Source organism: Perissodus microlepis, chromosome 13 (assembly GCF_051167445.1).
Source record: "Perissodus microlepis isolate ML-2025 ecotype Zambia chromosome 13, ASM5116744v1, whole genome shotgun sequence".
Classification (NCBI taxonomy): Eukaryota; Metazoa; Chordata; class Actinopteri; order Cichliformes; family Cichlidae; genus Perissodus; species Perissodus microlepis.
In genome coordinates, this window is record NC_140473.1 from 5,714,087 (window position 1) to 5,734,828 (window position 20,742).

General features: G+C 40.1%; 2 protein-coding genes across 2 annotated transcripts; one reads left to right on the forward strand and one right to left on the reverse strand.

The window, feature by feature from the left end:
• Positions 1–5,471: 5,471 nt before the first annotated feature.
• On the reverse strand, positions 5,472–7,143 carry LOC146374549 (uncharacterized). The gene is made up of 3 exons (XM_084949534.1): positions 7,125–7,143; positions 6,519–6,703; positions 5,472–6,143 (listed from the first exon to the last, which is right to left on the reverse strand). The coding sequence occupies exons 1-3, from the start codon at positions 7,141–7,143 to the stop codon at positions 5,472–5,474; spliced, it is 876 nt and encodes a 291-aa protein (XP_084805660.1).
• Positions 7,144–13,987: 6,844 nt separating this feature from the next.
• On the forward strand, positions 13,988–17,785 carry tmem254 (transmembrane protein 254). Its single transcript, XM_084949448.1, has 4 exons — positions 13,988–14,134; positions 16,039–16,142; positions 16,736–16,795; positions 17,007–17,785. The coding sequence occupies exons 1-4, from the start codon at positions 14,048–14,050 to the stop codon at positions 17,125–17,127; spliced, it is 372 nt and encodes a 123-aa protein (XP_084805574.1). The 5' UTR covers positions 13,988–14,047; the 3' UTR covers positions 17,128–17,785.
• Positions 17,786–20,742: the final 2,957 nt, after the last annotated feature.

A 20,742-nucleotide genomic window follows, 5' to 3' on the forward strand; every position in this document is an offset into this window, starting at 1 on the left:
GGAACCCACGCCAGACTCTAACAAAAGGACAACTCCCTTCCTCTCATCTTAAGGATGAAGGCAGGAGGCCAAAACAGTACAAACAATATACGCACGTTTCACTGTTGCAGGAAAAACAGTGCAAAGCCTCGAGCCTGACATCCTGTGTACTATCCTGGGCTTTTTCCTTGGCGTGTTTGATAAGGAAACGTGTACAGGTCATCAGGTCGGAGGAAATCACAGGACATTCATGCAGAGAATATAAAATGATGAAATTAAATTTATCTTGACCTGACAGGTTAACCTTGGCTTTTAGGGTCACTGGTGCTCGGGGAAAGTAAACAGAGTGGCTCTTTGTGAAAATATAAAATGACACTGCTAAGTATTAATGTGGCACTATGGACTGTTCCTACAGACCAACAAACAAAATGTAAGAAAAGAAATTTCAGATAGCTTATAGCCCGTCAACATGATCTTACTTACATATCTATGATTAACACGGGTGATGAGAGAGGTCTCCCTCAAATCCCCCAGTGAGTCCACAAAGTCCAAACCTCTAGCCAACGCATCCGATCAGGAGAACGACATCCATAGTGCACAGTTCACAGTGTAGCCAGGATTGGTCCCCCAGGGTTCAGCTGTCAACATTAAATATTACTGCAACATCCAGAGGTTTCTGAGGGAGAACACCAGAGGTTTCTGGTGTAACCCTGTATATGGATGTAGCTACCATAACTTCACCCATTAGTGATTACCCAATGTGAAGCTTCAAGCGGAGCAGTTTTGCTGTCTCCAAAAACTCCAAAACTGAGGGATACACCACAGGATGTGGTGTATAAATTACAGAGAAGACCCAACCACAAGCATGCCCTGCTCTATTGTCCTTATCCAGTCTTTAAGTCTGACATCATTAGTCAATTCTGGGCCAAAACTCCGCTTCAGGTCCCAACGTCAAACACTGCGGCATCACTGAGAGTTACAAACTGTCCAGATTTTTTCATCTTTAATCAAATGATCCGTGTTGCTTCTCTACCAGGTGTAACAATTAAGTTTAACATCCAGGCATCCATGAAAACAGAATTTTAACGGTGTTAGAAGCTAGCAGGGAGTTCGCTTGCTAGTTTAATGGGCTGTAGTCACATCATATGGTTTTAGCTTTAAAATGAATAGTGCTAATAAAAACCGAGAGAGGCCGACAGTGATCACTGACTTCTTTTAGGGGCTTGTTCAGATTAAACAGAACACGATACAAAGCATTAAAACATGTTAAAAACACAACAGCCTTAATAAATGCAGAGTAGTTTGGACCCGGAAGCAGGGTTCATACGTCATCACTTAAAGACCGGATTGGCTCTAACAGGGAACATAATTTACAAAATAAACTTCATGTTGTATTCAATTAGATGTGAAACTAGACATAAATAATTACCCCAAAGACTTCTGTATAAACACTCCTTTTTGAAATCACAGGAGTCGCCCCCTGTTGGCGATTTGGAATATTGCATATTTAAAGCACTTAACAGTACTACGTTTATGTTCTCACCGACATCTTCAACATCTCTCTGAGCAGTGCCGTCGTTCCCACGTGCTTCAAGGCCACCACCATCGTCCCCGTGCCCAGGAAGTCTTCTGTGTCCTGTCTCAACGACTACCGTCCTGTTGCACTTACACCCACCATCATGAAGTGCTTCGAGCGGCTCGTCATGAGACACATCAAGACCCTGCTGCCCCCCTCACTGGACCCACTGCAATTTGCGTACCGCCATAACCGCTCAACGGACAACGCCATCTCTACTGCACTCCATCTTGCCCTCACACACTTGGACAAGAAGGATACACATGTTCGAATGCTGTACATAGATTTCAGCTCAGCATTCAACACGATCATCCCCCAACAACTGATCGGAAAGCTGAGCCTGTTGGGCCTGAACACCTCCCTCTGCAACTGGATCCTGGACTTTCTGACCGGAAGGCCTCAGTCAGTACGGATCGGGAACTGCACCTCCAGCACCACCACACTGAGCACTGGGGCCCCACAAGGCTGTGTGCTCAGTCCTCTGCTGTTCACACTGCTGACTCATGACTGTGTAGCAACACACAGTTCAAATTACATCATTAAGTTCGCTGATGACACGACCGTGGTGGGTCCCATTAGCAAGAACGACGAGTCAGCGTACAGAGAGGAAGTGCAGAGGCTAACGGTCTGGTGTAAAGACAACAACCTGTCTCTGAATGTTGACAAGACAAAAGAGATGGTTGTTGACTTTAGGAGGACACGAGGCGACCATTCACCGCTGAGCATCAACGGCTCCTCTGTGGAGATCGTCGACAGCACCAAATTCCTGGGTGTCCACCTGGAGAAGGACCTCGGCTGGTCCCTCAACACCAGCTCCCTGCACAAGAAAGCCCAACAGCGTCTCTTCTTTCTGAGAAGACTGAGAAGGGCCCAGCTTCCACCACCGATCCTGACCACCTTCTATAGAGGAACTATCGAGAGTATCCTGAGTGGCTGTATCACTGTCTGGTTTGGGAACTGTGCCATATCGGACCGCAAGACCCTACAGTGGATAGTGGGAACAGCAGAGAAGATCATCGGGGTCTCTCTCCCCTCTACTGAGGACATCTACACTACACGCTGTATTCGCAAAGCCACCAGCATTGTGGCTGATCGGACACACCCCTCTCACACACTCTTCACACTCCTACCATCTGGAAAAAGGTACCGAAGCATTCGGGCACACACATCCAGACTGTGCAACAGCTTTTTTCCACAAGCCATCCGTCTCCTCAACAAAAAGGGACTGGACTGATAAACACACACACGCGCACACACACATAAAGACACATACACACACACACACACATACACACACACAACATTATCACTCAGCTTAACTACCTCAAGCATTGAGTCTAGACTGACTAATCAACACAAGCGCAAACACACCGACCTACACCACCAAACTATCGTATACACCAACCTGTAAATGCTCTTTTGCACAATATTATTACTGGATTTTTGCACTAACTTCTTTACTTCCTAGTCTTCCTTAGATAGTTAGATAGTTAGTTTTTTGTTAATTTATGTTGTAATTTATGTTAGGTCAGTCTGTCTTGTCTCTGCTAGCCAGCTAACTAGGCCTCTTAGTTAGCTAGTTTAGTGTTAACTTATGTTGTAAATTTATGTTGCATGTAGCACCTTGGTCCTGGAGGAACGTTGTTTCGTTTCACTGTGAACTAAATGTATATGGTTGAAGTGACAATAAAGCCAACTTGAACTTGAACTTGAACTTTAACCAGCATCATATTTGATTCATACACTTCTACATCATCAGAATATAAATATTGAAATTATATTGTGAGTTTAGTTATTTTCTCTGAGTGATTTATTTTTTAGTTTTCTTGTGCCTATGAGTTCTGATTAGATCGTTTAGTTCCTTTTGCATTTCCCCCTTTGATGCCTCTCTGTCTTCTTCCTGCGTTCCCTGTATTTGATCTGTCATGTCTATCATGTATGATAAGTTCTGTCTCCGTGTTTATTCATCTGTGTTCCAGTCGTGTCTCTCGCTCCCTCTGCTCTCTGTGTTCAGTCAGTTGGCTTCTTATTGTGTGTCTCATATTTCCTGTTTTATTTTGATAGTTGCTTGCCCCGTGTTCAGTGCATTCAGTTTTGCTTCCTCCCCGTCTCAGTATGTTAGATCTGTTCCAGCTGTGTTTCCACTTCCCTCGTTACCCCTCTGTGTATTTAAGCCCGTTGTCTTCCTCTGCTTGTTGTTGCTTTGTCCCACATAACTGTGTGATTTCCTCCATGCTTGTGGTAATTCCTAGCTCTCTGTTCTAGTCTTTGTTTTCCAGCTTCCTAGCTTTATTTCCTTGTTTTTAGCTTCTAGTTTTTGAGTTTTTGGTCATTAGTGCCTTCATGTTTGAATATTTTTTGTACAGTAAAATAAAGCTGCATTAATCTAAATTCTGGCAATCTGACACAAAATTTCACTTGGATTCAAGGATGACCTGACGGAAAACTGATGGTCAAAGTTAAAGTTCACTGACATCATGTTTTGCAAAATAAATAAATAAATAAATAAATACTTCTCTCTCACCTCTTCAGCACCATAACTCTGGAAAAAATGGGTTGATTGTATTTTAGACTGAAGTGGTCACACTAATCTCCTCTTGTGATGCAATAATCGACAAATATCTATGTTTTTGTCAAAAAAATGCAGCCATGTAAATCGATTCCTTCACCAGACTCAGCACTTCATGGTTGCTTGTATCACATATAAAATATTAAAGTAGAAAAGAAGTTAACCTCCTTGCCATGAACAAGAAGACACTCACAGGTGAAAAAAAGAGAAATGAAAGGCAGCACAGGCAGAGAGCTGATAAATATAAAAGCCTGTAATAAAAACCAAATAACTGGGTGGATATTTTTACCCGCTCACTATAGTTAACTGGAACTAAACTGAAAACTAAAACTAGCTGTGAAAAAAACATCTTTGTTCAACTTGAACTTAAAAAACTAAACTAATATAAAATTTAAAAAAACGAATAAACTAAAACTAAACTGAATTCAAGGCAAAAAAATACTAACAAAGTAGAAATTACAGAACAAGAATCACTGTATCATGACACCATGATGTCACAGTACTATGCTGTAAGTTATGAGTCATGGAGGCAATGTGAACGTTCATTTAGAATAAACTTTATTGGCAAAACATGCGAACATAATAACAGAATCATAATCATAGTTGTATATTCTCTATATTACTATATGTCAGCCATGCAACAAAAGAACAAAGCTTAACAGAATAAAATATATTATATCAACATCTTCATTTCCCAAACCAATAATTAACCTCACAGAGCTTCAGAATCTTTACAGCCTCTGTTATCAGATCCTTAAAATTAATCAATCAAAATGGAAACATTATACAATAACATCTCTATAATCATCTATAGATTATTTTTGTTATAATTATTTTTTAAATAAAGTCTTATTACAGATTACATTTAATTTCAGCATTCATTGGGATTTAACACGTTTTTATATTACTCTCCATAATGTCTCTGCACACAAAGAAAATCCCCTTTTTCTCATATTTACAACTCACAGGCACCATCTACTGGCTGTAGAATGTGACCTAGTTTCCTCCCCAGCTTCATACCAAATCTGTCACATCTGGACAGCAGCGGCTGTGCAGATGTGAGCAGAGCCAAATCTCTGGTCATGAATTAGCTGAGAGTACATTCTTGGAAAGGGGAAGCCAAGAAAACAGTATTATGCAATATAACTATTGATTTTTGTTTAGTTCTTTTTTTTTTACATATATATATATATATATTTTTTTTTTTTAAGTAAACTTGAAGAAAATCAAAAAAAAAAAATCAAAAAATGTGCAGTAAATACTGCAAAAACATGGCTTTTTTTTATATTTTGAAACTATTGATCCTACGTTAAACACTTGAGCCATTAAAAATACTCATCATAGCCATCAGTAGTAAGGGGGCTCCTCTCCAGTGACTCCGTTGTCCAGTCCATTTTCTCCCAGCTGTCCCTCATTCAGCTCCCATATGATATCTTGCAATGACAGCACTGGCAGTGAGCTATCCTGGACCACTGGCGGATGTCCTGCATCCCTGCCGTACTCAAGAGGTACTGGAGTCGGAATACTCCCCATCTGCGGAATTTCCAGACAACCCGTTGGGCTACTGTCTCGGCTGCTGTTGAAGAATCCAGAATCAGGAGTGTCTGTTTTTAATATTTGAAGGAGCTCATGTATGTCTGAACTTGGGTACATGCAGGCTGCCTGGCTGGAGCTTGAGTTGTAGCTTACCATCTCCATGGGAGGCTGACGCCATGCAGGGGCCCCAGTGGAGTTTTGGCAGCCTGGCTGAGGCATGTATTCCCACAGGCCTGAGCTGGGGTTACTGCCCATTGAGCTTCCTGGTTGAATCCCATACGCGGCTCCACACTGTCCATACGCTCCGGTGGCATTGAAGGCAGGAGGAAACTGTCCATTGTTAAACACCTGCTGCATTTGAGGTGCGAAGGCCTGTGTGTGGTGGTGAGCCTGTGGACTGTGCGCTGGGATCTGAGACTGGCACTGGTCTTTGCTGGATCCTTTTGATTTTAGAGTGCGAGCTCTTCGGTTCTGAAACCACACCTGGACGGGAAATGAAGGAAAAATACGTGAGCTACAGCTAAAGCACTCCATTCTGCTGTGCTAATAATCATCTTTCTCTTTTAAGCAGAAGCTATCAGCTGTCAGTGTGTCTCTTCCCTCAAATAAGCTCCTGATAAAAACAGCTGGTGTTATCTCAACAGATAAAGACATACAGTGACCGCGGTATCAAGTCCTCGCACAGCAACAGTGGAAGAGGTACAAAGTCCACGAGGGTCTTTAACCAGCTTGCAGGTCAAATAATGTCATAATTATTGTTATTTTATTAAACAAAAATGAAATCCTAACCTAATCTAAACTTACAAACTGTATTTATTTCATCTTTATATCTTTCTTGCTCCATCAACAAATATTTACCTGGATGCGGGACTCGGGCAGGCCTGTGGTCTGGGACAGGTTCTCTCTGATGGTGATTCCAGGGTATGGGTCAGTCTCGAAGGTGGCACGCAGCAGCTCCACGTGTTCTTTGGAGAAGCTGGTCCTCTTCCTGCGACTGGCAGTGCGAGAGGAGCCGTTGCCGGAGGCCGCAGGATTGGCGTCATCTGTGGAAAGGAGAGAAAGCAGATTATTCCATCAGATCAGACGGGATATATGACCAATTTTCTTGCTGTACTATCTTAGCAGCTACATAAAGATGTAAAATGTGGTAATCCAGCTAATAGCTTTCTTGTGATCTTGTTGGAGTGAGTCACTGTGCAGTATCCCAGGAAGCTGACTGTTCATCCGGGTGCAGTGTTTCCAGCAGGACAAATGTTTCTTCACTCATCTAAGTGACTCTTTCAGTCTCCAGATATCACTTGGATGAGAAACGCTGCGCTGCATTCAACTTTCTGGGATTTTAAAAATTGTCAACCTGGATGACTGAGCATGCAAAAAGCACAGCACACAGTGCTTTTTGCTGAAAAACCTGAAAACACACAATTTAGTTTTTCTAAGTTTTCAAACCTGGAGAGCAGCTCTTACCATTAGAGTCCTTCCACATGGCAGCAGCTAGAATGGATCTCTGGATGTACAGCAGTTGAGAATGGAGGTCGCTCGTCTTTCCCTCGAAGTGTCTCTGAGTGTCCCCTGTTTACCTCTGGTCACCTTTTATAGGCTGTCACCTGAGGCCTCCACAGGGGATCCCGGTGACGTCACGGCAGCTGGATGGCTAACTCGAAGTACCCCCACCCCTTGACTCCGGCCCCACCCACGTACCCATTATCACCTAAGTTGATTGATCGTCGAAACCAGTTAATTAAAATACGACGTGCATGTGATTGTTTGTGTTTCGAGATTGTCGGCACATGATAGCTGCCCAAGAAACAGAAAACATACAGAGCAAGATAGAGCGCGAAGATTAGCCAGCAACTTTTCTGTGCACATATTTATATATCTATACACAGTTATATATTTTATTATGTATTAGTTTGTGTTTTTGCATATATTTTTACTGTGTTAGTGTTATATTTTATTTGTGTTAGTGCTCTGTGGTTTGATTCCAGTAATGTGGCTCAGTGAAATGTGCAGCAGAAGGATATAGTGTTATATTTTCACTTAAAGGAGGCCACTTTAGAAGCCACTCGTCTTTAATCCAAATATGGCAGCAGGGAGTCATGTGATTCGTTTTAAACAGTCTCCTGATGATTAATCAAAACATTAACAATCTTAAAAAGAACAAACACTTTTTTTTGTCCAATTGTAAAATAGGACTGAGTTGAAGCTTGCCAGTGTCTTTGCTTTGCTCTTCATATGCAAAGCACCAGTTGAGCTGTTATCACAAGAGGAAAGACAAAGAGGACCTTCTTGATTAATTGTCCCGGTCCAACAGTAGCCTCAGTAATTGGTGTGTGTGTGGGTGTGTGTGTGGTGGGGAGAGGGGGGCAGATTGTTTAACATGTCCAGGCCTTTACTGATGTATGTGGATGCAGTGACCTTTAACCTTTATGTGTCAAACTCTATTTTCCGTCTTTAAACTAAATCACATATTACCTCCTGCACTTACTATGCATCCCCCCTCAAATGCCTAAGTGTTTGGACACTTTTCCCGCAGCTAGATTTTATTGATTTTTCTAAAATCAAGATATGCGGTGCCAGAGAGCAAAGTGCGCAGATCTGTAGTATGCATTATTAAAACACAATGCAGCTTTGAAGTCTCTGTGAGCTATCTGATACCTGTATCAGATAGCTCGTCGACGTTTTAGTGGTTATCTGTTCCTGGAGCAGAATCAATGTCTCGGTGTGTGAGACCGGCTTCTTTAAGTCCCCCTTAGTTTTTTTTATCTGTGGGTCCTATATCCAAATCCCATCACACATCCATTATCAAAGTCCTGCAAAGTGATGGGACCTTCCACCATGACCAGTGTGAGGTAATGTTTTTAGCAGAGCAACTTTACCAACTGGAATAAATCCGATTTTTATTTTTAAATAAAATGAAATGCAGATCTGTCTTTGAACATAAATGCCATGGGTGAGTTTGCACACAGTGACGACGTGATTAAAGCCAGCTAAGCAGCTGATCAGCCTACAGGTTGTTCAAATAATGGAAAATAGTCTTAGTTTGATACCAATGCCTACAGCGAGCTGCACAAACAGCCATCTGATCAGCTTATTAGTCATTTAAATTGCAGAGCCTCTAAAAAGGGAAACAGTAAAAAAGTGCATTGCAGCATAGGGGAGCGATTCACTGCAATCTTAATGCTACGATTATGACTATTGATTATTGCATTATTGCAGGTTTTCTGTTTATTTCCACAAGAGACACATGCAACCTTTTATTACTTTCTTTATAATTGATGTAACGTAATACTGGAAGAAAAATCTACAGGGGGAATTACGGGATTGCAGTTTGAATAAAAATTTAATGTATGGTTATGCTAAAGGTACAGAAGTCTCAGAGGTCATTTTAAAAGAATGTGTACAGAAATCTTTCAGAATACTAAAATAAAGTATGACTTTTTTCAAATTAACATGAGCTCTCTATACAAAAATATATATAATATTTTTTAAAAATTACAATTTTATGCAATTTTTACATTTCATATCAGGAAAACATTAAAAAAAGAAAAGAAAATTGGAGCAGACGATTTTAAATAAATAAACAGCCCATGTCTATGATTTCTGGATTTCTGGACAATTTTTTCTTAATACAGGTTAAAATCATACAGTGCAACAACAATTATATATATATATAGATATATATATATATATATATATATATATATATATATATATATATATATATATATAGATATATATAGATATATATATAACATCAACATATAATTCTCTGTGCAAAAGAGGAGAAGGACATCTGACTTGTTATCAGAGCAGTTTAATAGCCACCATCCATGATGGGAGGTGCATTAAAGCACAGAGCATAGCTAACTTGTACATTTTTTAGGCATCAAGCTTTATTTAACCAGAAAGTGGAACTCTTGAGATCAACAATCTCTTCGACAAGAATGTATTCGGTTCAGACAGTCAACATTAACTTAGCAATTTTTTTTGTCAGTGCAAGGTCCACACAGAAAGGGTGCCAGGGTTCAAACCCAGGACCCTCCTGCTGTGAGGCAACAGTGGGCCCAGTAGTTTTCCATGAAGGCTCTGTTTATTTCAAAAAAAAGGCAAATATCATTCTGGATACAACAGCATGCGTTCTGCTGTAAAAGCTGTAAAATGTGCAAGAACAAAAGAACAATTACATAAGAAAAAACTTCAACACTTTTATGTGTATCTCTGCACTGATTTTAATTTGGTTTGAATATAGCTTATAAATTCACAAAGGATTAATGGAGAGCTAGTTTAGCACAATGCATTATATAAATCCAGTGTGTCTGTTTATGCTGATAACTGTCGTTGTATGTGATGGTTTATAGTTTTAAAACATGACTGCTGTCATTTATTGACACCCACTATTTGTCTCAAAGATATTATATGTTAAATTCTTCGCAATGAAATATTATGGCAGCTATAAACAAGTGCTGAAAACAACTAGAGAATCAGACCTGTCTAAAGACATTCAAAAATCCTTTAACCTTACCTCAGGGTGATCAATTTCAGTCTAAACTCCGTAGCTTTGTAGATGAGTAAAAGCGCAGATGTAAAATTCTACAAAAGAAAAAAAACCCAACAAACTCGCGGAGTAAGACATTCAGATTATATTTTAATTATAACTGACATTAATTACTGGTATTCGTTTATTATTAGCAATAATTTTTTGTTTTGTTTTGGGAAATATTCTATTATCATCGGACTTTTCTAGACATTTGTGGAAGAATGCGTCTTTCTTAAGGTCTTGCTGAGTTGAGCGTGGTTCTGTAGCAGGATCCCACCTTTGCAACGAGTCAGTTCATGAAATGTGTTCGCTCCTATTCCGCGATCAGCTGTAAGCGGTGTTACTGCTAAGTGGAAGCGTTCAGGAGCCACAGCAACTCCGCCGTGAAGTGGCAGACCCCGTAAGGTTACACAGCGGGGCCACCGAGAGCCGAGCGCGCACAGTGAGTAAAATGACTACATGTTGAGTCCCACGTCTTCTGTGGCATTAAGAACGAAAAATGAATGAAATAAAATAGAAACGAAATAAGTAACATTATTTGTTTTATCTAAAAAAAAAAAGAAGGAAAAAAAAACTGCTCTGGAAGCTTCATGGCATGGATTTCTGTGACTGAGCAGCTCCTTTGGGTGTAAACGTGACTCAGTCATTTTTCTATATAACCTGTATAATTAACATAAGCAGGACAAGACTGAAACAGTAATTCAGGCCGGTCATTTGCTGCTTTTACCCTGCGCGTTATTTAGTCTTCACAATACCCAGGCTGCCGTGATTATTGAGGCAGGAAAGAAAAATCGCTTTACCGAGATTATTGGATGTCTAGTAGTTAAAAAAAATTAAAAGACAGAGAGAGAGAGATGAGTTGCATTTTAGTGACGCACAAGCAGTCTCCATCCTTAAATGCGCCAAAGATCTACATAATCATTTGTGAATTTATATGTATTATTAACATATTTCATTTTAAATGGTATTTTCAGCACCATTGTGCAGCTATAGAGACAACCCATAAACTGGATTTTTTAGTTTTCAAGTTAATTCATTTATTCAGGTGTTCAGGGCAATGCAAAAACTCAAAACTCAGCAGAGCTGCAGAAATGATAGCGCATACACATGCTGACATGCATGCTGAGACACTGACATGCAGGACGATTAGAGCGCACCTTTTAAACAGAAGTTAAAACTTAAAAACTTCAAATTAAAAAAAAAATAACAAGCTATATACACGCAGACCAAGTGTTTTCTTCATGCGTTACCCACACTTATTTTTTAGCGTTTTATTTTTGTTATTTTTAAATGACCTTTACTCCCATCTATTCGTCAAGCACTAAGAGTAACGAATCAGGCAGCCGGAGGCAGAGAGGCTGGCTGCGCGCCTCAGCTGTGCTCGTCTTTGGGGTGCGCACAGGTGACTGCCGCTGTGACCAGAGCTCACGGTGTCGCGGGTGAAGCAGTGCGCCTGGCGTGTGGCTCTGAGATTTTCCCCACTCCTGCTTTAAATCACTGCCCCGAGGTAGCTGTTCACAGGAGGCCAAAACAACCTCAGAGCACTGGGTAATACTCCGGACAGTCCCCTGTTTGGAGTGTAAGTGTATCTCCAGGGTTGTTAAAGAATACCAAACAGGTTTATAACCAACTGATGTTTGTGTTTTACTGCAGTGCATTGTCTCCCTTTGTGTAATTTTCTACATAGAATAAATAAATAGCTGATTTAAAAATAAATGAATAAATAAAAAAGGCTACTAGCACTGTGCCATCAACCCCCTCCCAGCCCATCAGCAGGTTTATCCCTATGGGGACTAGAACAGCAGTAGACTGCAGCCATGGGTACAAGTGGTTGGTGTGATTATTATATAACACTGAAATAAGGTAATTTAACTCATTAAATCAGCTGTATTAAGGTAAAATTGAAATCACCCTTGTTTTCTGCTCTGCAGCCTTTAAGTTTACTTTAAAGTTGTTTTTGCATTAAATTTCCTTAAGTGGGTTTTTTTTTTCTGAAATTCACTGAAAATCGCTGTTATCACCAGATTTGTAATTAACAGGTTTTATGTCAGCACATCAATTTTCTGAATCCTTGCCAAGTCAGCTAATCTTATCGAGATCCATTCAGCCCTCAGTGCCACACAGAGTAAGCAAACAGTCTGAAGTCCACGTAGAAGCAGAACTTAGCAGCTGATACGAAAACATCGTTAGAATTATGTTAGCTTACCTCGCCTAGCTTCAGGCACTTGAAGCTAACATGCAAGCTAGTCTGTGAATGCTGAGGGTTAGCATGTAGCTAATGTACCTTTGTTTGGCTTTGTTGGCTGTTCTGATCATGTAATTTATGTTTCCATTTACTTTATTCAGCATATGTAATTCATTTTTAAGAGGGACCAAAACACCAAAATAATTCACTTTAATGATATTAAGTGGAGATGTTTGGTTATGGACCTGTGAGTGTCTTTAATGAAGCGACACTAAACTAAACTAAACTATACTATAGGAACCTTGCAATCACTGAACTCTGTATATAAAAGTATTCTAGAGTCAAATGTGATGTCCTCTGTGTGACAGCTAAAGCTGGGCCCAGACTGAACCAGGCAAAGGGACAACAATCCCAAGCAGCAAATCTACAGTAAAATGATTGGAATTATTAGAAAATATTAGGTTTTCTTCACTAATAATGTGTATATACACACATTTTTCATCATATTCTTACATGCATATATCCGAGATTCTTTTTTATATATATATTTTATACCTTTAGAATTAGAAATGCACCAAAATTTTGTTCTGATGTGCATTAACTGGTGGATGTTCTGAATGATAATAAAGAGGCTACTCTATTCTATTGTAAAATAAATAATAGCTTGAGGTGTTGTAATGCTCTGGTCAAAGTCCTCAACCTGTATTAAATGCTGTGGTGGGACTTTACGAAAGCTGTAACAAACCTCAATGAACTGAAGTAATGTTGTACAGAAGAGTGGGCCAAAAGTACTCCACAATGATAAGTGAGAAGCTGATAAAGTCATAAAGAAAATGATTTCTGTGAATTTTTGCTAGTCTATGTGGTTCTGCATAAATCATGGGGGTAACCTACTGTAGTTTTCACAGGACTGCGGAGAGTCCTTTTTTTCCACATAATATTTCATTTTACATTTCTTCAGTACTACTCGGTATATAGTGACACTTATAGGACTAAAATTTATAAATGCAATTTTTCGAAATTCATCATTCAGTCTGAATGCCGACCGTTCAAGATAATTCTTTCATTCAAAGTAATGCAGAGCAACCCCAAAACTTAGTAGGAAAGCATGAGCCATAGATGTCCCTCTGTCTTCCTCTTTCTCAGACCTGGATCGTTTAACGTTACGTGTAGATATTCAGGTAGGCAACAGTGACAGAGATGGAGAGCGACAGAGAGGAGGCTTGGGGGTTCCATCAGTGCGCCCAGGACCCCACAGTTACAGCTGGATACCGAGTGCCGCCTGGTGACTGAGTGTGAGAGCTCCCCCTCAACCTATTCCTGCTTTAACGTAACATTACTTTAACGTAACATCACTTTAACATAACATCACTGCTCAACGTGCCTGCTCAAACCTCAAACCAAAGGAAATGACCTGGGCTACCGGGTGGACAGTCCGCTGATTAATGAAACTATCCTGTTGACTTAAATTAATTTTTAAAAAATTATTTTTAAAAGTAAAGCGATAACTGTCATTATTTCAGTAAAATGTCCCCGTTTGTGTAATAATCTACAAAAAAGAAAAAAGAAAAAAACTGCCCGGACGGTTTAAATATCCGGGTTTAATTGCACGGTCATATTTGTACGGGGCAACGGAGAACTACAGCAGCAGCAGAAGCAGCAGAGATGGCTACAAGTGATGGACGCGATTATTTTCAGAGAGCACATCTCTTCTGGGTGGTCACCGTGTCAGTGGCGCTGATATATTTTGCTGTAAGTTCGTTAAATCACCTGTACTTCGGTACAACTGAGATATTATTACCGTCAGCCTTTTTTCTCTCATTTGTAACTGCTCGCGGAGCCCGTAGTTGTGTTGCACAATATGTACTCCGGGTAATTTTATTTTTCTGAAAACTCGGGGGCTCGGGGAGAGTTTAGTCCTCCCTGTTGTCGATTGCTAATGAATTTTTAAATGGGGAAAATGTTTAAATATCGGCAGGTTATTGTATGGAGTCATTGCCAAGGGTGTCTATGTAAAAGGATAATCTTATTGAGGTTCATTCAGTTCTCGGTGTGACACAGGTCAAAAACACAGCTCAAAGTCCACTGTACGTGTTAACATTAGGAGCTGATTCAAAACTCAGTTCAAGTTCGCTTTCTTTCATCAAGGCTGCCCTCGGTCGTGCTCGGTGAACACTGAGCTGTCACGTAAGGGGCGCTTAAGCTAACAGGTGAGCTAGTTTGTACGTGTTGGGGTTAGCTTGTAGCTAATTAACCTTTTGTCTGGTCAAGTAAATATGGCAAAGTGACCCCAAAGGATTCATGTCTGCTTTCCAAAGTATTGCCATTAAGGAGAAATGACTCAAACGGGGGTAGATGGAGCATAACAGTTCAAATGTACAAACAGTACGATGGCCCTAAGGTGCGAACTTTTCAGAACTAAAAATACGCGAATTTAAATAAGTTCCACTGTGCTAAAATTACTTTTTAATGAAACCTTCTAAAATTGGTTTAAAATTTGGGAGTGTTACTGTTAAATAGAGGAAATGTTATCAACCTGTTGCCAGGTTTGTTTATTAAGGTAAATGACAGGAATGTTGTGGCTACCTACTCTGAAGTGCTTTTTGTTTTTTTTTTTTGTGCCTTCTACAATGTCACTGTTCTCATATCCATGTTTTCTTAAATGGTGTATTTTGCACCTTGGGAATGGACAATAGCAGCAGTGTGTTCTATTTGTCAACTCGTGTCTTTAAAAAAAGAATGTTTTTCATGGATATTTATCATTAGATGAATTAAGTGGTCGGAAGCTGAAGATTGTAATTTAGTGTAGAAGATCAGTAATTGGATCAGAGACTACAATTATGCCTACGCTTGGCTTTCTTTGGTGTAACTCAAACAGCCAAACACAGTGAACAGAACTGATTTTTGTCTAAAACTGACATATTTTACGGCATTTTGCACAACAAGGCTGCACTTTGTAGTGCATAAATCGGCTACAGTCATGATCTAAACTGCTGGAAAGAGTCATTCATAGTACCGTGCCAGAGCAGGAAAATAAAATGATACACTTTATTATTGCCACTGTGGAGTCTTCTCATTAAAACAGCAAGTCATTGCCTGTGAGCACTGAGAGAGCCCGATGTTGGCAACTCTTGTTTATATGGGCACCATGGAGGGGACTTTCAGCAGGACAAAATACGACTTACTGTGGTCATATGCATGCCATGAAATGAGTGTATATGTCATACAGTCATTAGAAACAAAGATGTCTTTGAATAAACTAAAGTTCTCACACAGTACTGAGCAGAAGTCCTGAGCCACCCATCCTTTAAACTTATTTATTTCTTTAATGTTTTTAGAACACTTGGCCGAAGTATGGCAGTTTGCAAAAATGTGCAAACATACATGCAATTCATAGGGCAAAAACAAAGCTTAACTGTCGTCTTCACATTTTGAACTCTCCTGGCCGAGCTTTCATGTGATTTCTTTAAGTAGTCTTTGGGAATAGTTCTCAAGACTTGAAGGACATTCCAAAGGTCTTCTTTGAGCAGGGGAAAAAAAAACTTCAAAAGACCTTCAGAATGATTGCTTATTTAAAGATATTGCCCTTCAAAAAATTAGAAGGAAGTTGTGTTTATTGTATATGGTGTTTTTAAACTCCTCCTTTCTGATTCCAGTGCACAGTGTTTGCACCAGATGTAGTCCCATTTGAGCTCCTTGGTCCATTTGGCACCTTCTCCAAAAACCTTGTGGATAACCACCCTGACCTACTGTACAAAGGGTAAGTAATGAAGCACTGATTCCTGCAAACATCCAAACAAAGAATTCTGGTAATGAGGTTTGGTCATTATAGCTTTTGTAATGCAAGCCAATCACTTTAGGAGATCTATATAGACATTTTTCTAATGATGTGCAAATCACCAGACCCCCCTCCACACACACACACACACACACACACACACACACACACACACACACACACACACACACACACACACACACACACATGTGGATCGTTGACGCCACATTCATAGGTTGCAAATTAGCGCTCATGCTGTGGAGTAATAGGACAGCAATCAGAGCTTAATGTATTGTGGTTTCAATCACGAGCTCAGCTGCTAAGTCAGTCTGTTCAAAGGAAAGGCAGCTGGAAGCCATCATCGAGTCACTGGTGGTTTGAAATCTGAAACGACTGATCAATTTAAGCTTATCAGCACTCGGTGATTAGAACAGCATGAGGGGAAAACTTGTTTTCAGACCAGAAAAGTCCTCACTGTTAACTTGTGGGTCTTTTCCCCTTTTTGGAAGCATGTGCATTATCCTAGTTTTAAATGTTATCACTGGAGAGTTGAGCTTCCTTTTTTCCTGTTTCAGGTGGTGGTTGACCTTTGCTATTCATCTTTGTGAGGCCCTGGTTGCACTGAAGTTGTGCAGGTAAGAATGCAGGAAGCTTAACATCCACTAGGTGGTGCTGCAATCTAATTTTTTAGCCCAATTTCATGTCAACATGTACATTTTTGAATTAAAAAAAAACAAAATGGCCAGCTGCATTCAAATTGTGCATAATTTTCTGTTTAAGGGTTCAACAATCATTGCGCACATGATGAATCTACTTCCTAAACACACTGTTTTCTTTTTCCTGCAGTAACAAAGGCATCAAGGACATGTCCACTCGGTGCCTGTGGTTTATCCAGACCTTTCTGTTCGGCTTCGCCTCCCTCCACCTGCTAATTAAGTACGACCCAGAGCGTTCCAAGCAGGACTGACCTTACCAGGAGAGGCCTACAGAACAACACATCTGAGTCTAGAGACCCCTTCTTGGGCCCTCAACTTCTTCCACTGTTCACTTTGATTATAAGATCCTGCTGGAGAGCATGAAATGGAGCAATACTCTTGAAGTTTCTTTAATAGTGTTTCTTTTAATATAATTCTGAAGACGTATCTTTGATAGAAATGCTAGAAATTTTCTTACAAATCTTTAATTCCTGTAATAGATCAGTTTCATTCCATATTTTCTAGAGCTGAGGGAGTATGGTGCTGTCTTGATGCTGATAACTAGGGATAAGGGTCATTTAAATATGAGTGTTCTCTTAATGAATTTGAGTGCAGTACATAGAACAAAATTTAGAACAGATTACCTAAAGGTGTTTACATTCAGCCTACATGGTGCAGTACAGGTGGGTTGGGGTTTGTTTTTGTTTTTTTTGTTTTGTTTTTTGGGGGGGGTTCCCTTTTTTCTCAGCTGCTTGGATGAACGTGATGCCTGACAGGTTTGCTGCAGATGGTATTTTGCCATCATCCTCAAAAGTGCTCTTGGATTATATGAAGAGGGGAGATGCTGTGAAATTTGCCTATCTCAGATTAAAGTGCTGTGATTCATAGTCTTAATGTTGACACTACAAAATAAAGGATGGGTGAACTGAATCCACTGTGGGGTGTTTTCTTTCCTTTTTTTTTTTTTTTTTTTTTTTTTTAAATAGCATTTGTGATTTGAGATGGATAAAGAGTGGTCTCACCTCTGTGTTTATTCAGTTCAGATGTATTTATGTAGTGGCAAACCAAAACAGTTGTCCTCAAGGTGCTTTATACTGTGAGGTACATCCCTTTCAGTAGTCCAGAGAAAACTGCAATTAAATGACCTATAGGCAGGTACTAGGTAACAACGGGAAGGAAGAACATCCTTTTAACAGGAAGAAGTCTCAAGACAAAAATGTAATGACCTCCTGTTGTGGTGTATAAACATGGGGCATCCTCAGTGAATCTCATTATGTTCTGCAGCAGTCTGAACCTATAGCAACATGACAGGGTTCGGGGTCACCTGATCCAGCCTGAACTATATACTTTAGTCTCAGAACTTTGCTATTTGATAATCTTAAACTGGAGCTCATGACCCTCTCGAATCGTGTGTGTGTGTGTAATTTTTTTTTAATATGTTCTATGATCATGCCCATGAGCAACAAATCTAATGCACAGTTGAGTGTGACTAGTGTTTCACATAATTGATCAGACTAAAACTCAGACTAGTGCATAAAGCCAGCCTGGTGGGATATTTCGGTGTCAAGGAAACAAAGTGTGTTGTTGAACTTCTTTTGTACTGGTTTCAAGGCTGATGTTATGAAATATTGCCACTATTTTCACATTGTCCCCTCCATCTCATCCCAGCGGGGATTGAACAGAGTAATACTGGATTATGTGGATCCTTTACCCAAAACTAAATCCACATGTAAACACACATCGTGACAAGATTCCCAGAGGCTATAGCATTTTTTTCCCCACCTTTACCAAAAGTTCCTTAAACTGATGAAGGCTCAAATTTCACGTGAAAAGTGTTCGAGATGAATCCAACTGTTACCTAAACTGTTGTTTAGAGTCTCAATTATCTTTAGAAAGACTCAATCAGACACTTCAAACCATGTTGTGCAAGTTTTGCCTTCAGTTTCTGAAAGAAACTCCATTACGCCCATCAGTTAGCCAATGGAAAAACATGCTCAGTCTAAGATGAAGGCCCATTATGACAAAAAGACTATTTTCAGTACTCTTTAAACAGGTGAGAACATTTTTTGGTCCAGCTTGCAAGCACAGTTTGCTGTATCCTGCCTAGTAAGTTATGTAATCCAAATAACTAGGATCTGCCATATGAACATGTTGAAATGTTACTTTCCAAGAAACAGCCCTGCTGCTCCACTATCACTGTGTGCGATTGCTTAATATAAACCCTCTGATGATGGGCTGATTGAAAAAGGTGTTTGGTGCTCAGTTAAAACATTTTCATTGTTAGGTATTAGATAATTTAGAGTTCATCCTGTCCCATCTGTCTGAATCTGCTTGGGATGATATAGTCTGCCTGATCCATATTTAGCTCACTGAAGAACTTTGTCTCGATGCTTTGAGTCTGCTGCATCCACTGGGGTCCCAGAAATCTTCCTGTAAAATCTGTACTAAAATTACCAGGTCAGCCAAAATTTTCAAGTGCAGACATGCTCTAATCTTCTTGATTTACCAAAGTTCCAAAGGTTTCCTATAGACTGCCATCTGATGCTGCTATGTTCTCCCTTGTCACCATCTTCCAGTTGCCTCTCTGTTCCAAATTGCACTTCTTGCAGTCTAAAAGAGTGCAGGAAGATATAACTGTGTGTACCTGTGTGTTTGTTCCCTTGTCTTCTTGAAGTATTCACCACAGCTCTTCCCGTTCTTTTTGTAAAATCCACTGTCATGTCCTTCTGCATTTCTCTACTTAACACCATAACATCATCACCTCTGCTCCCTTCACCTCCACGTCCCCTGTAATCTGCTCTAATCACTCATCTCTCCCCCTGGGGACACTCTCTACCCCTTCATTCATCTCAAAAAATCTCTTTTATCTTCTGACAGCCATCACCCCTTTGATTTCCAACTTTGAACTCACAATCACTAGTCACACACTCTACCTTCAAAATTACCCCAACTCTATTTCTCTTCCTACCTAGAACGGCTTGAATCAACCTCCACTGTTCCTAGTTTTGCTTCCCTTCCATCCAATATATCTGCCTTTCTTCTCTCCATCATATCATCTCCCTCTTCACCAGTCATATATTTAAACCGCCACACTCTTGCCTTTCCTCCTCTCTTGCCCTTAAGATGGTATTTCTTTGTCTTTGGCCAACAGTACTACAGTTTCCACCAGAATCCTTCTGACCAACAGAGGCGGTCATTGTTAACCTGAGCTTTGACCAAACTGCTATGGAAATCTCATTCTTTATGATCCATGTGTTTGATTTCTATAAGATTTTATACCACATGCCCTTCCTGGTGGAGCCCTCCCAATTTATCTGGTACTAGCAGTAGGAGTACACTGGCTTGTAAACCCCCCCTATGTCTGGGTCAGATGTTTAATTAAACATTTACTTAAATGATTGTATGTAGATTATGTAGCTTATCTACTTATGTTAATTATGTAGCCCAATTAGCTAAGTAATAATAATTGTTAATGTAAGAAGTTATCGTTTCCTGGCTAGGAGCTTTAACCGTTTCGGGAAGCCTTGGACTCATCAATCACAGCTCTGAATGTATATCTTCTGACAAGAAGGTGTTTGTGTATGACGTGGGCTAAAGCAGTGTGTGACGTGGGCCAAATCAGGCTAAAGCAGTAGCACGGGGTCACAGTGTCCTCTGCTTACAAACTTAAGAGCATTAGCTTGTCCTAAACGGCCCAGTCTCAACTAGAGCTTTGTCCAGACATTAGTCAGTTGGACAGTGCAGACACTACTTATTTTTAAATCCTGTGTTACTTTTACTTTTGGTGAAAGTACACCAGCAATGAAGAAAAACCCAAGCTAGTTGTCTAGTCTAGCTAGTCCCCTACTTTGCATATAAACTTCACAAATGTGAAAACACGGTTACGG

Coding starts and splice junctions, on each gene's coding strand:
- LOC146374549 (XM_084949534.1), bottom strand. Junction 6,144..6,518: donor TGCCCGAGTCCCGCATCCAG/GTAAATATTTGT, acceptor TTTCCCGTCCAG/GTGTGGTTTCAGAACCGAAG.
- tmem254 (XM_084949448.1), top strand. CDS start 14,048: ATGGCTACAAGTGATGGACGCGATTATTTTCAGAGAGCACATCTCTTC. Junction 14,135..16,038: donor TGGCGCTGATATATTTTGCT/GTAAGTTCGTTA, acceptor TTCTGATTCCAG/TGCACAGTGTTTGCACCAGA. Junction 16,796..17,006: donor GTTGCACTGAAGTTGTGCAG/GTAAGAATGCAG, acceptor TTTTTCCTGCAG/TAACAAAGGCATCAAGGACA.